The 15771-nt window shown below is 41.2% G+C and overlaps 1 protein-coding gene across 1 annotated transcript in view; it reads right to left on the reverse strand.

Annotated features, from left to right (window-relative positions):
* LOC147899982 (5'-3' exoribonuclease 3-like) overlaps positions 1 to 15771 on the reverse strand; it is a 126976-nt gene that overhangs the window by 25094 nt on the left and 86111 nt on the right. Inside the window, exons 9-13 of the mRNA XM_087377255.1 lie at positions 12324 to 12410; positions 11879 to 12211; positions 11687 to 11776; positions 10864 to 10959; positions 3243 to 3313 (exon numbers count right to left, since the gene is read on the reverse strand). Of these exons, the coding sequence (XP_087233381.1) occupies positions 3243 to 3313; positions 10864 to 10959; positions 11687 to 11776; positions 11879 to 12211; positions 12324 to 12410 (677 nt within the window). The remainder of the gene's footprint in view (positions 1 to 3242; positions 3314 to 10863; positions 10960 to 11686; positions 11777 to 11878; positions 12212 to 12323; positions 12411 to 15771) is intronic.

A 15771-nucleotide genomic window follows, 5' to 3' on the forward strand; every position in this document is an offset into this window, starting at 1 on the left:
GCAGATGCATTGTTTCTACTGTTTCTTGATCTGAAACAACATTCGATTATAGCAAAAGCATTTGCAAACATTTTAAATGAATCCTTTCTATTGTTTGTTAATCAAAAGCAGCATTCTACCTCTTATTCTCATAGCCAAATCCTTTGGAAATACTTTGTAGCTATTAAAGCATAGAAGGGGACTTCAATTTTTAAACTCTTCTTTGTTGTCACACTTAGGGCTGAGTTTGATGATGCCACTACATATATGTAGAGGAAGGAACCTTCCTTGACACTCTCTTCCCAGATGCTAAAAGATAAGGACCTACCAGGTCCCAAACTTATATATTTCACATGGAAGGCCATCCTCACCAAGTGTCTTAACCTCTAGCATTGCATTTACTGCTCCAATTCATCCAAAGTGAGTGGGGCTTTTAGTCTAGAACTATAGTCTACTCAAAACACACATTGTTGTGCCTCCCTTGCCATCCTCATCATCTATAAAGAAACCATGTCATAGTATACATATCAATCGATCTATTGTCCAAAGCAACCATGCTGACCTGACTTCTTGCAAAGCAATTATAATTAGGGACAATTGATTGTGTTGAACTATGAAGAACCATGTCATATTCACCATTCTGCAAAGCAGTTATAATTAGGAACAAGTGACTTCTTGCAAAGCAATTATAATTAGGGACAATTGATTGTGTTGAACTATGAAGAACCATGTCATATTAATCATTCTGCAAAGCAGTTATAATTAGGAACAAGTGACTTCTTGCAAAGCAATTATAATTACGGATGTCCCTGATTGTGTTGAACCATGAAGAACCATGTCATATTAACCATTCTGGTTGATCTTTTGTCCAAAGCAACACTGATAATCTTGACTTCTTGCAAAGAAAGCATAATAGGGACGAGTGATTGTGTCTAAGATCCTGCGATGCTCTAAACTAAGAAAGACAACTTTTTACTTACCATTGCGGGTTTTCCTTGTCTGTGGACTTGAGCTTTTCATTTGATCCGTCTCCACCCCAGCATCTAAAAACCTTCTGTTTGTTCTAAGGCTGCTGCATTTGACTATTGTTTATTCTTTTTCTTGCTCTCCATTTGTAGAATTTCCTCCTCTATTCTATGGCTCTCCATCATTGAAGCAGTTCAAAGCTATTCCTTAACAAGATTGGGGAATCATTTCTTTCAGCCTGCATTGGAGGGGCCGTGATCTGAGAGTCCTTGACCACTTCCTCTTCCACCTCCTTCAAAATTTATAGTCCAACTCTTGGCATGTTAAGGGTCCTTTCCTTCCACTTCCCTCTCCCTTGATAATCCATGCTTTTCTTTATACAAGAGAGTCTTTCTTAACTACCTCATTAGGCCCTTCCTAAGATGAGGACCTCTTTCTACTTGTTTCATCTCTAGCTCTCTTAGCTTGGCCATCGTGATCAGCCAAAGAGGAAGCATGAGCTCAGAAAATTTTTGTATTGCCACCTATTGTTGTTTGACAGTATAAAAAAACTTACTCTTGACAACCACCTGCACTCTTGATCCACTACTGCTGCATGGCCCTTCAATTCTTGCATAAACAAGGGGTCCGCATGAGGACTTAGTTGCTGTTCCTATGTATCCCACTCTTCTGTTACCACCATTGGAAGCTCCCTTTTGGCACTTCCATGCTCAGAGAAGGTCGCTTTACCATCCTTTTCTTTCAAAATTGAAAAATTATGTTGTTAGGTCCTTGAGAAATAGCTAGGAGGACCAACATAATCTCTTAACGATCGTTGCTGCAAAGAGGAGAAGAATTTCCCTTGGCCACCTTTTCCTCATCTTTTCTAGCACGTGCTGCAGGAGATGGCATTCCTTGAATGTTGAGCAGCAATGATCTATCTCAGCTTAATGGATGATGGAGAGGACCAAGCCTAGAGACCTCACCAACTAGCTTGGTGAGAGTGCTCGTGTGGAACATGGTTCTAGATGGACCAAAATGCATTACTACCTCAAGTCCAGAGCAAACGAGCAATTCTTAACCTCGTGCATCCATATGTGCATTTGGCTCAGCCTTCAAGCTTATGGGCATCAATGATATCATTCGATCACTGATAGATGTCTTTGTTGATCACTTTTTGATCAAAGTACACCAAATCACAAACCTGCACATCTTCAAACAAAAAGTATTGCCTTGCTGAGGTTTGCTTCTATTTCTTACAAAAATGCAAAAGCCCCAATTTTCAACTGCAAATTTTGTAAAATTACATAGAATCATGGTATTCAATGCATGGAAATCTAATCAAACTGTCTGGAGATACTTATACCAATCCCACGCATAGCAATTCATTGCAAATCGTTTGATACTTATTGTCCAGAATGCATTATGAGGCAACCAAATGTGCAATTTCTATGAAATTTTCACCAACCTTCATGCACAAAACTGCATATGCTGCATAGCTGAACTACACCAGCATCCAAAGGCTGTGCCATTCTGTAAATTTCAAATGTACAAATTTCTTAATGCAGATCCACTGTTATTTTTCCTGCAAATTTTAGCATAGCATGCTCAATCTGCAACCCACGTTCCATGTACACAGTCCACAACCCTGCAAACTAAATTATGACTACATCAGATGCCCAAATCTGACAAAAAAGTTGTCAAAATATTCTAGAAATATGCAACAATGTGCTACAAATTCACATGCAAGAATTTCACATGTCCCGGGCAGCTGCAAAGACAGTTAAAGACAATCAAAGCACAATTAAACTCCAAGAAACAGCAGACTATAGAAGTAAGCTATTACAGATCATGATTTTTCAATTAAATAATAATACATACATAAACTGAGAGACCTCCAATAAGGCCTTGAAAATATTCCTTTTGATAAAAAGGATCAGCATTATCACATATATGCATTGCCCCAATGCAAGCCACATGATGTCTAGATACAAAGAGGGATATCTTTCAAGGTAATACAATCTGTAAAATTGAGGGGTTCTAGGGTCATGGACACAAATTGGGCACAAACCAGACCTCTGGGAGTTAAATCCGGCATATGTAAAAGAAGTATGACGTTTAGAACCAAAACCAGCAACCAATTTACTTTTAAAAGAAATAAAAGCCTGCAAAGTATGGCTGCAATAACACTCTTGAATATTCATAGAAGTCTGAATGAGGAAATAAGCAATACCCTTTTGTCCTCTGAAACCAAATATTCATTCCAGTTCCACTAAATCATCTAAAATCGAAATACAAATCTTTTTTAAGAAACTCACCAATTCCACGAGCAAACTCCTTGGTAATAATATTTCATCACCCAGCTCAAACCCTCCACAAACTTAACCACCTGTAAAGGAAAAATAAAATCATCGATTGCAATTGAAGCTATAACCAATCATTTTATAGTAAAAAGGGCCTTCTAAATAGGCCCAAATGTATTTTAAAAAAAGAATAAGGGAGGAAAGGTACTTTTCATCCATGATAACCCAAGACTCTCAAGGTAAATGCTAAAACATGAAACCAACAATAAAACACATAACCCAAGACAAATGCAAAAAATAGACTTCTAGTCCACATTATCTGTAGTTGACGATGCCTAGTCAAGTTCTCTTTGACAACGCTAATTATCACAAATTTATTGAGACATTGCTAGTATAATATTGAACCTGCCTGCAATGGGCAGTAACCACTCTTACATGGTTGTAGGCCATCCTCTGGTGGTTCTAGTGATGCCCTATAGGCCATGGTATGTGCCTTGTAGGCATAAATAAAGACACTTATAGTGTTAGTGTCTTTTAGGCCACATAGGACACTTAGTCCTATGTGACACTTAGTCCTAGGTCTAGGTCCTTGTACCTTGTACTCTTTTGTTTTTGATCAATCTAAGTTTAACGTGACGGGTGTTCTTCTGTGACCCTTTGCTACCTCCACTCTCTCTTTTCTATCCGATCCTACAGTGGTATCAGAGCTCAGGGCTTGACTCGTCTTCCTCCTTCTGGTCTTCCTGCAGCAACTATCCCGTACTTCTTCCGTACATCTGCCAGTACATTTGATGCCGTACAACAGTACATGCGCTATCGTACCTCCGTACCTATTTAGTGTATTCCGTACTATCAACGCCTTCGTACAAGGCTCCCATACCTTTGTGTGTTCCGTACTGTCGACGTACAGCCGTACTGCGTGGTACATACGCCGCCGTACAGCATGCACACCAGACGTCCGTACTGTCACGTACGGATACATGTGTCGCCGTACACTGCGTTCCGTACTATCACGTACGGATACTTGAGTCGCCGTACACCTGCGTTCTGTACACTGTGTCATACCTAATCCGTACATCATGCATATTCAGTATTGCTTCTCCGTACAGTCGCGTGTGCACGTACCAGGCTACCATACAGTTCCGTACAGCTATCGTACTTAGTTCCATATAGCTATCGTACAATGTTCCATACAAGCACCGTACTGACATCCGTATAGTTGTACTTGATCCGGAATTTCGTCAACAAAAACTTGGGGCTTTTGCGTTGGAAGCTTAATTTCAACTGAGCAGTAACTCATACTTTTGAGTTTGGGACAGTAACTCATACTTTTGAGTTTGGGACAGTAACTCATACTCTTGCATTTTCAAGCCTTGAGGCTATACATTGAGTCACTTTTGCAGGACATTGAGTCAAATCTTCATACATTGGGTCACATTTGCAAAAATTCCAGCAAAATTTTGGGCTTTTCTGCATTTGCCCTCTTTTTGGCCTATTTGCCCTTAACAAATTTGGGGCTTTTGCCAGATTTGCTGTTTTTGCAGTGAACATTGCCTGTCACAGTCACATTTGGGTCAGATCTGCATTTGCCCTTTGATTTGGGTCAGAAATTTGCAGATATTTGCTGTCATTTTTGGAGAGCCAGCTTTTTGCAGTGATAGCCTTGAGGCTTTTGGGTTTTCAGGTCTTTTTCAGGGTATCACATTTGCTATGGCTGGGAACAATCAGGATTTATTTGGAGTTTTTCGTGAAGATGATAAGTTGGATGGAACCAACTATCCGATGTGGTCTTATCTCATGAAACATATTCTTGTTGCAAAGCATTTGTGGAATATTGCTTCTGGGGCTGAGCTGAGGCCAGCCAATGCTACAGTGGTTGCCTCTACTGCTGGTCCTTCTGCAGGGGGTACTCCTCTTGATGCTTCTTCCTCTAGCACTCCTCCTACTGCTCTTCCAACTCAAGAACAGTCAAGATGGGATGCAAGAGATCCAAATGCACATTCATGCATTGCTTTATCATGCAAGAGAATCATTATTCCACACATCCGGTCTTGCAAGACAGCAAAGGATGCTTGGGATAAATTGGCTTCTCTCTATCAGATTCGCAATGAAGCTCGTGTTGCATATTTGAGAAGGCAGTTACAGGAAGTCAGTATGAATGAAGGTGACTCTATGGATGCATACTTGACAAAGGTCAAGGACCTCATGGAACAGCTTGTCAACATTGATGAGGTGGTGCCAAATTCACAGCTTGTCAGTACCACAAAGCCATTATTCCTGATCATGCATTTGCTTCACAGCAGACAAGAAGAGGCAAGGTTTCCAAGCCTATGGGCAAGCCAAAATCTGCGCATAGCAGCTGCAATTCCTCCCATGCATCTAAAAATACAGTAGATAAATCAAAGAAGAAAAGATGCAACTATTGTCGCAAGCCTGGACATGACATTTCAGAATGCAGGAAGCGCATTGCTTCGAAGAAAAAGAAAGTAGGATTGACAGTTAATGCCTCACATGCTATTGAATCCCATGAGCCAGAAGATGCTTCACATGCACATGCTCTTCAGGATGATTGGGCATGGGCTTTCTCATGAGCCAGAAGATGCTTCACATGCACATGCTCTTCAGGATGATTGGGCATGGGCTGTCCATTGCTCATTTGATCCCTCCAAAGCTGATGCATTCTGTACTGCTAATGATGCTCAGTCCTGGTACTTTGATAGTGGTGCTTCCAAGCATGTCACATCTTGCAGACAGTTGTTTCATTCTTTACATGATGCACTTCGAGGGGGGACTGTTACATGTGCTAATAATGCTTCATATGCTGTAAAAGGAGTTGGAGATGTGCAGCTCACATCCATTTCAAGCCATCCTGTCACTCTGACAAATGTTCTTTTTGTGCCTGGAATTGAAGTCAACCTGATTTCAATTTCAGCAATTGCTACTTCACGTTTCAAAGTGATTTTTTATGGCTACAGATGCCTAGTTTACGATCTTCGTGCTGACAATGCCATAGTTCTCACTGGCACTTTACAAAAAGGGCTTTATCACCTTGATCATCATTCAGCTGCACTTTCTATTGAAGCATTGGCTATTTCAGATTCACAGCTTGCTGAAACTCATCTTTGGCATGAGAGAATGGGCCATCTCAATTATAGAGCTCTTGCAAAGCTACATTCATAGCAGATGGCATATGATGTACCTCAGACTCACACAGTTTCCAAACATGTGTGTGAGGGTTGTCTTTTGGGTAAGATGCATCGATTTCCTTTTCAAAAGAATTGTCCAAAACTCTCACAAAGGAAATTGCAGCTAGTACACAGTGATGTCTGTGGCCCAATGAGCACAAATGCCATTGGGGGGTATAAGTATTTCATGACTCTCATTGATGATTTCACAAGGTATTGCTGGGTATATCCTTTAAAAGCCAAATCTGAAGTTTTCTTATGCTTTCAGAGCTGGCTGAATATGGTTGAGAATGAATCAGGATGTAAGCTTGTCACCCTCAACACAGATAGGGGGGGAGAGTATATGTCAAAGGAGTTTGATGCATTTCTATCTTCATGGGGCATTATTCACTCATGCACTACTCCTTACACTCCTCAGCAAAATCCTGTTTCTGAAAGGAAAAACAGGTCCACAATGGAGATGGCCAGATGCATGCTTAAGGCCAAGTCTTTGCCCAATAAATTTTGGCTTGATGCAGTAATGTGTGCCAACTATGTGCTGAATAGATCACCTACACGGGCATTGAAGACTGTTACACCTTATGAAGCATGGAAAGGTAGGAAGCCTTCACTTTCACACATGAGAGTTTTTGGGTCTCTTGCATATGTTCATGTACCATCTCAGCTGAGACATAAGCTTGATGACAAGGCAATCAAATGCATATTTATTGGTTACAACCAGGAGAGCAGAGGGTATCGGTTATATCAACTAAATACTGGGAAGATTATTGTCAGTAGAGATGTAATCTTTGCTGAACATTCAGCTTCTCCTCTTGTGGACTGCAAAGCTAAGCCAGATGTTGACATGTTTGATGCCTTTGAATCTTGGTTACCTCTGCCATCATCAGAATAGGATTTTGACCAGCAACATGAGCCTCCTGCAGGACCTCCACTAAGCAATAATCAGCCACAACCTCATGCTGATTTGCAGGTTTCTCTTCCAGCACAAAATGATCCCACTATTCATGATGCAATCATTGAAGAAAGAGCCGTCAATAGACAGCAAAGGCAAGTTCCCAGATGGCTTCTTGATACATTGAGGGATAGCAAACAAGATCAGCCTTTTGCTGCCCGGACAAGATCAGGGAATAGACAGCATGGTCACTTTCTTGAGTTTCCATGGACTTCATTGTGAGATCAGCGCGTACCTAGCAAGGGCTTCATGCTATTTGGGATGTGGTTAATAGATTGACGAAAGATGGTAGATTTTAATCTATAAAGACAACCGTGAGGCTACTAAATTGGCTCATCAGCTTGTTGAGCAGTTAGTTGTTCAGGCTATATGGGTTGCCTTGTGATATAGTCAATGACACAGATTTGAAGTTCATTGGGCACTTCTGGCAAGAATTGTTTAAGAAATTGGGAACCACTTCGAGTATGAGTTCCACTGATCAGCCTAAGTCTAATGGACAAAGAAAAAGGGTGAATTAGGTCTTTATTGCTTTGAGCATATGTCTCCAAGAGGCCATCTGATTGGGCAATGGTGAAATTTGCCTAGAATAGTCCTAAGCATACAGCGACTGGTTTCAATCTATCAACCCATGTGACAGTTGGATTAAACAGTATTCAACTAGACGTAGTTAAAGATTTCTGATTGGATACGTAAGAGATGTTAATGTCAACACGAGATCTATCAAGAGTGCTCACGATAAAATACAGATTTATGGTGATGGACAATGTTTTCCTAGAGATATTTTTGAGGGAATGCGTGTATATTTGCAAATACCAAAGGATTCAAAGACGTTACGGACAGGGTTGCTAGCAAAGTTGTTCTTAATCAAGAAAAAGATTAATGAGATTGCATATAACCTAGAATTGCTTCCACGAGTTTAAAAAACCTCATCTGGGCTTTCATGTCAATAGACAAAAGGAGGTGCTAGGGACTGGAGACTGTCATTTCACCCGAAGAACTTGTGGAAGTTGAAGATTTGACCTAGGTTTGACGTGAACTTAAAAGAGTTAACAATTTTAGGGAAAGGAAACTTAGGAATAAGTTAATTCCGAAGTTCAAAGTTACTGGAAGGATAGCTTTGAGAACGACTCAACTTGGGAGTTTGTTCCTAGTTTGTAAAAGAACTTTCCCAATTCTATTTAAGATAAACGCTTAAAAGAGGGAAAGTATGTTATGTACCTGGATGCTAATCCTTGGAATACTAGACTTAATCCAGTAGGGTTAAAGGGCCCTAGGATTAAGGGAAGCAGGCTAATGTGGGACTACACATAGTTGCCAACCGAAACAGAAACAGGAGAAACGGGAACGGCAGAAACGCTGGAAATGGAATTTTTATACAGTACGGAAGAAACGAGAAACAGTAATATAGTACAATTCATGTGTAAAAATAATTTTTTTATACATAATACAATTATGAATATAGTGCTTAAAGCGACAAATTATGCTACAAATTGAGGAGAGTGAGAGGGCAGAGGAGGAGGAGAGAGTAGGAGAAGGAGGAGAGTGATGAGGGTAGAGAAATGAGGAGAGTGGAGGGTAGAGGCAGCAGGTGGCGAAAACAGGCACGGCACGGCCATTAAGCCTGAGGCAGCCAAAAAAACCCTACTTAGGGTTTTGAAAAAAAAACATCTACGTCTGCTCTTCTACATAAGAGTGGCCAAGGCTGTTGTGTTGGTATTCAGTGTGTACACACCAGTGCATGGTCTAGTCTGGATCTTGAGCCTGACTCTTGCCTTCCACACGGTGGATCATGAGATACTATGCTGAAGGTTCTTTGTAGGCAGGTTCGGGGGGTATGTGGTGCCAAAGCTATGGGCGTAGGCTTGTGGGAGTCCAATCTCTAGCCCATGTGCTCAGGGTGGCTGGGAGGTGAATCACTTGCTGATTTCTATTGTGTTCTGCTGATTATGTTTGGACTGTGTTTAGGGTTAGATCCTAGTGGTGCTTCAACAATAAAACTACACAGGGAATAATTGGTGCCATCCAATTTATCCTCCTAAGCCCAAACACCAAACACATCTCCTGGATGTTGATTTTGATTGTAAGCCATCTTCAAAGAGGCCTCAAAATTCACGTGCTGTTGAATTATATTGCGCTAACAGAATCATTGTTCCACAAGCAAATGCTTGGCAATGCAAATGCAACATGATTGTAGTAGTCTAGTATGGACTGTTTGAATAATCAAAAACATTAATGTGCTTCTCCAATTTTGACAGCTAAAATACCTGAAAATTCTGCTCCAAATGAAGCTAGCAAGCCTGAACAAAAACAAGGTTTTTGACACCTATTTTGGCAACTTCAAAGCACCAACTGTGATGAATCAAAACTGCCCCACAAATGCGAAGTTTTCTGTATATTCCTTAAACAGAAACAGCTCAAAGGCATCCAAATGAAAGCAGCAAGAAGATACAGCTGTTACACAGCTAGCAGGGCCTCAAAATGAGTGTTGCCTGCTTCACAAGCAGCTGCAAAACAGGCTGAAAAGTGGGGCAGAACATGTCAAAATAAGAATTGAGACTGCAGAGCATCTTGCACAGAGGAGGAACAGCCCTGAAAACAGCAGCTGAAAGTGGTCACACGGGTGCAGAATAGATCTTGGTGTGCATGTGAGCCGGCACACAACTCTGTACAGCAGGCTGAAGGAGGCCACTGAGCCGACTGAAGCTGTAGGAGGAGAATTCTCACATTGGGAATCGAGTGGGGATTGCAGGGTCAGGACCTGCAAGAGATGGAAATGGAGGGAGCAAAAATGTGGAGCTCTATTGAAATGGAGTTGCAGGAAAGAGGGTGCAAGGGGTTGTAAACATGACAAAAGCCTAAAACCCTAAGCTCAACCAGTAACTGTGGTTAGGGGGTGAAACCTTAGAAGGAAAGCATGCCCCTTACCCTCCTAAGTAATAAAGACTGGCTTTAATATTACAATATTTCCAACACTATTTACACCCTCCTGCAAACACATCGCAGTGTCTCTCTCTACCTATTCTTTTTTTGTCTCAAATATTAGTCTTGGGTGTGGATACCCGCTTTAGTGGCTCCAACCTTCAGGTTTATTGTAACTAGTTTTCTTTAGTGTCATGAACCCTCTGGTCTTCCGAAGACTATAACAAATTTTCTTTCTTTCTTTCTTTCTCTCTCACTCTTAATGTATGAACATTTCATGGTGAATATTCACTTCATTGTTTGTCATCTGCTGTGCTTGTGATGCTTCTCACAGTCTTTCTCTTTATATGTTGAATAGTATTTGTTATTTTGCTTGTGCACGTGTACAAGGTGATACTACTCACAGCCTTCTCTTTATATATTGGATGTAAGTCAAGGATTTGTTATGTTTTTGTTGTGAAACATGACGGGATGAATCCATGTGAAGGGAGGAAGAAAAAGACGTTGAAAAATGTCTAGGAGTTGATGCACATAATCCACACCAATATACAGTAAAATTTGTTCCACAAATTTTCCTTACCACATCATTTCTGGTTTCAGCTAGTTCCTCTTCTGTGCTTAATTCAAATTTCTCCATATAATAGCGATCTTTCCATCCAACCTCACCGAGTCTCACCTGCATTATGAAATCAGTAAACACTTGATGAGATTACCCAAAAGATTTCTATATATCCAAAAGATTGTCCAAAAGATTCCTATATATCCAAAAGTTCTAGACTTCGCAATATGTTTCGGCAGTTGGAATACATGACATTCCAACGCCATTTGAAAAGTTTGATATTCAACAGAATTATAAAACATGTTCCTCAAATTGTGTGGAGGAGATCCAACAAGATGAGAACCAGGCATCCATAATCATTCATACTCCTTCCAATTCCCTCTTTTGTATCATTCATGTGCCATTTATAGTTCATTTCATTTAGTTTCTTTGTGATCATTGCTCATCTCAGAGTTCAAAAATATGTATTTCCACCACATCTTTCAAAGCTCATTTCAGTATTTTAATGTCGTTATACATACAGGTCCTAAATATATAGAAGACATACAAATCCCAGAACAAAACCCTGGAGTGTAAAAGACATGCCTCCTCTCCTCACTGTTTTATGTTGTAAATTCATGCATAGCAGCAGTCCATGCAGAAAATGTCTCCACTAACCTTGACAGGATACAGTCATCATCATGTTTCCTCCATCCACTAAATAATCAAGTTCAATTTATCACTCTATCACACATTATTAAAAAGACCCTCTCGTGGATTATAACCAATTCGTAATAGCACCCTATTGTAACACTTAATTGGCCGCATAACTAGCGATGTTCGCCAAAACCACCTCTTCAAATACCTTATCTTCTTCTGGAGTATCAGAATTGAAGACATCCGACTTCTCTTTGATTAATGTTTTCAGTTTTTGCTTAAAATCTTCTGCATCATCCTGCAAGGGAAAAAGGACACATTTATTTATTTATTTCAAAAGCATGCCCACTGACTAAAGGACAAACACGATCTTGAAATAGCCCCGCAAGTAAACAACAACCTCACTGCTTTGTGTCCCACTTGTTGCTGCCTTTGGACTAGCTACATCTGGCCTTCTCCGCTTTATTCCATGTGGAGGTAGCATTGTGGCCACACCAGATATATTCGAATGCCCCTTAACAGCATGCATGTCAGGGACAGGAAAATGGGCAGCGTTCTGTGCAGCAACAACTGGTCGTGGAAATTGATGAAATGGAGATGGTCTAGGAGCAGAAGCTAAACGTGGATCATGGTAAGGAAAAATAGGCACAATTGAATCTAAGGCGACCTTGGGCTCAAGATCATGTATATGCTTCTTCTGGTCTTTCTCACGCTTTCGTCTTTCTGCTTGTCTCTGTAAAGCCAAAATTTATTACACATGATGTTGATACCTGAGCATAGAGGAACTTTTAAGAGCTGAGGCAAAAAAGCAAGAGGGACCTGGCAGAAAGGAAGGAAACAAATACTTGATGAATGCGTGCTCGCTTCTGAAAAATTTTGTCCTCATTTGATCCAACCTTTTGTATAAAAACCTCAACTCGAGATAAGTTCACCTTCAACCAGGAAATATGACATAAAAATAACATGCTTGGAAGCTTGAACAATATTTGCCAGCTTAAATTAAAAATGGTAAGTGTGGGAAATTCCAGAAATTTCAAGCACACCCCAAAACAAAAAAAACAATACGCAAACGTGTATGCAATGTAGGCCTCAAAGCTTTCACAAGCATAAAGATTAGACACATAAGCATAGGGCACATGCATATTCTTTGACTTGACATTAAAAGAAGACAAAGTTCATGGAAAAAGAAATGCTTGAACCTGAGATGAATGAACACGATGCAAGATACAAGATTTTAATATGGGCGAAGGTGGTTTGAGTTCTTTTTGCTAGGTTTAGTCACATAAGCATGAATCCAATGTCTCAATGAAAGATGTGCCATGATAGTGTGAGAAGTGCAGTGGAAATGAACAAAAATGGAGAGAAAGAAAGAAAGAAAGAAATTCTATTAACATCCACTAGAGACCAACAGATCTATGTGACAGCAAGAAACCCTCTAGTACATCTGCTTAAGGGAGGGCACATGGCAGCTCCCAAGGAGTGTAAAAGCAACCCCCAATTTATTTAGAGTACCTAAATAATAGTCTGAAAGAGTAATCAGCCATACATCAGTTTAAGACTGAGAGTCTTTTAGTTTGGATTTGAACTCTTTGATTAGAGCTACGACTTCACAGTAAATTGCCCATTTTCCATCCTTTCTGGCAGCCCTAACTTTAGCTAATTCAGTTGGCTTATTCTTGAGTTGAGCTTGTGTAAGCTCCTTAGCTATCCATACTTTGGTACCCTTCAGCTTGTAAGATTGTCGAAGGAGCTTGATCCGCATATCTTTTGACTTCAGTGAAAGGATGGCATGACCTTTATAGTGCACAATAGAAGCTGGCCTGGAGTCGTCATCATCTTGCTCATCATCATCCGTGCATTCAATGTTGGGCAAGCCTGCTTTGATCTTTGTCCATATTTCACTATATGTGTCCTCCTCTTTGTACCAATCTTCTAAGAGTCCCCCTATTCTAATCTTCAGCGCATTATTCAGAAGACCGATGGGTCTATGAGACTGTGAAAAACCTGGTACAAACAAGCTGTGGTGGTGGAGCTACTAAACGAGAGGAAGACACAAGAGAACTGCAAGTGATCTCTGGAAAAAGCCCCGCTACACCTGGGAAAACCTCTGCACAACAGGCTGCTTTAAAGCTGAACACAACCACTCAACAACCTCCACAAGGAGCTGCACATTGGTGTGGAAGAACTACTCCACAACCTGCTCCAAGAGATGAACAACCGGGGCTGGAAGGACAGCTTGAGCAAGTGATGAATAAGGGCTGAGGGGGGGTGCTATAAATAGGCCCCAGCCCCTCCCTAAAGAACCGACCAGCAGGGGGGCATATGGACGACCCCCTGCCCTAGATGGCCGACCAGCAATGAGGGTGGGCCAACCCACCTCTGCCCTACATAAGGGCCTCCAAGGGCCTGGTCCCCTGCACCATAAGGGCCAACTCCTGCTGCCCTCTATAAGGGGCTGCCAGCAGCCCTACAAGGGGGCTACCCCCCCCCCCCGCCTATGGTTGACCTGGCCTGGTGATAGGGCCAACCCAGCAGCCTATAAGAAGGGGCTGCTGGGGCCTAGACTCCTGCCCCGAAGGCTCCTGCCAGCAGAGGTAGACTACCCTACTCTAACCTCACGGGGGCGGGCACACCCACAAGCAAGGCCCTCTCTCTCTAGATGGCATCAGGAGATGTTGACCTCTAACAGATAGTACGCTCACATGTAGCTCGCTTCATAATAAGTATAAGTCTTGACATGTCTAAAGATTTAGCTATTTTGTTGAAAAAAATTTGTGAAGTGGATATATGGAAAGCAAGGTGCTATCATGATACAGACAACTATGGTCAAAGCATAGATAAAAGCGTTTAAAAAGCAGGGGTTTTGATGTCTTTGTGCACTGACAGACATGAAAGGGAAGGAAAACCCTTCTCACAAGGCATACATAAAACCATCTGGGAATTTTAGTAGCATAAAAGGAGTGTCTAATGGGCACTGAAAAGGCAATAAATCCATCCATCATTGTTGAAAGCATATTTTGAGACACCACATGTATAAGTCAGGTTGCTCCTACTAGAACTGATGAGGTATTAGGTTTGTAGAATGTGTTTGGTTACATTTAATGTACGCTTGAGGTCATTATTGAAGTGCTACTAGCTCATAACTTGCCTAACAAACCTCCAAAGGCTAGGATTGTGGCTGGGGCCTTGCAAAATAAATAGGCATCGAGTAAATCATAAATTATAATATTGGCTAGAAAACAAGGTCATCCTACCCCTCTATTTACACCTTCTAACCTCCCCCCCCCCCCCCGCACTGGCTGCCCTCCTTTGGATTCGTCTTGAATTGTACACTAATCTCCATCAAAATGACTTGATAATGATGTTGGTGGCTGTAGTCTCTCCACAATGGCTTCCATCTCTGAAATTGGTGCAACATTTCTATCTAAAATACATGTAATGAAAACACATGTAAACTTGACGTTCCAAAAACAGAGAATCTCTTCTGTATCTACCCATTGAGTTACAAATCAATTGCTGTCCCTCTGCCGCTTCATAGAAAGGTGTGCTACTAGCTACATATAACTGACAAAAGCTATGTTAATGTGTGATGAGACACACCTTCAGAGAGCAAAATTTGATTTCAAATAACTCTTCACAAGATGTCATCGATGCCACAATGAAACTTTTGTTGTGAGGAGTCTACAAAGAAGGGATTGACCCAGATTCATGGGCGTGAGAAAGATAATTCTGTAATGAAGGATGGTAAGCTTTTTGTAGTTGTCATTATTGATGCTAGCACCTACACCATGCTTTCTTAGGGAAACTAACACGACACACTTGTAGCTGTCAAATTTTGGATTTGCTGTGAGTGATGGGCAATCATTGTGCATGGTTTGCTGCTGCAGAACCACTGCGAATTAGTTGCTGTATATATGCGCAGGAGATGCAGACGTGGTGAAAGTTATACACTGGTAGTATAGGGCTCTTATTTGCTGGACTGTCACTGTGGGTAGCATTGCTTCATTGTTGTGTGTACCAGTGCTCATAGAGGTGAGAGATTGTGAGCAATCACACCTGACGGACCTACAACTGATCGCAATTCTCCCTGTCGGGCTTATGCTTTTTGGCAGGCCCCATCCTAGGCTGAAGATTCTAGAGAGCTAGAAAAGCAAAACCTTTGTGAGCTTCTGGCAAATCTTACCAAAATCAGAGACTGATTCTAAGTTGCTTTAGGACCTGCTTTCTAAAGCAAAGGGCCTAGTCTAATACAGACCCTGTGCTCCCCTTTGTAGCAGCCTGCAAAACATTATG

This window comes from Dipteris shenzhenensis, chromosome 7, assembly GCF_047967505.1.
Source record: "Dipteris shenzhenensis isolate YYH24624 ecotype China chromosome 7, Dip_SZ_1.0, whole genome shotgun sequence".
In the NCBI taxonomy this organism is placed as follows: domain Eukaryota; kingdom Viridiplantae; phylum Streptophyta; class Polypodiopsida; order Gleicheniales; family Dipteridaceae; genus Dipteris; species Dipteris shenzhenensis.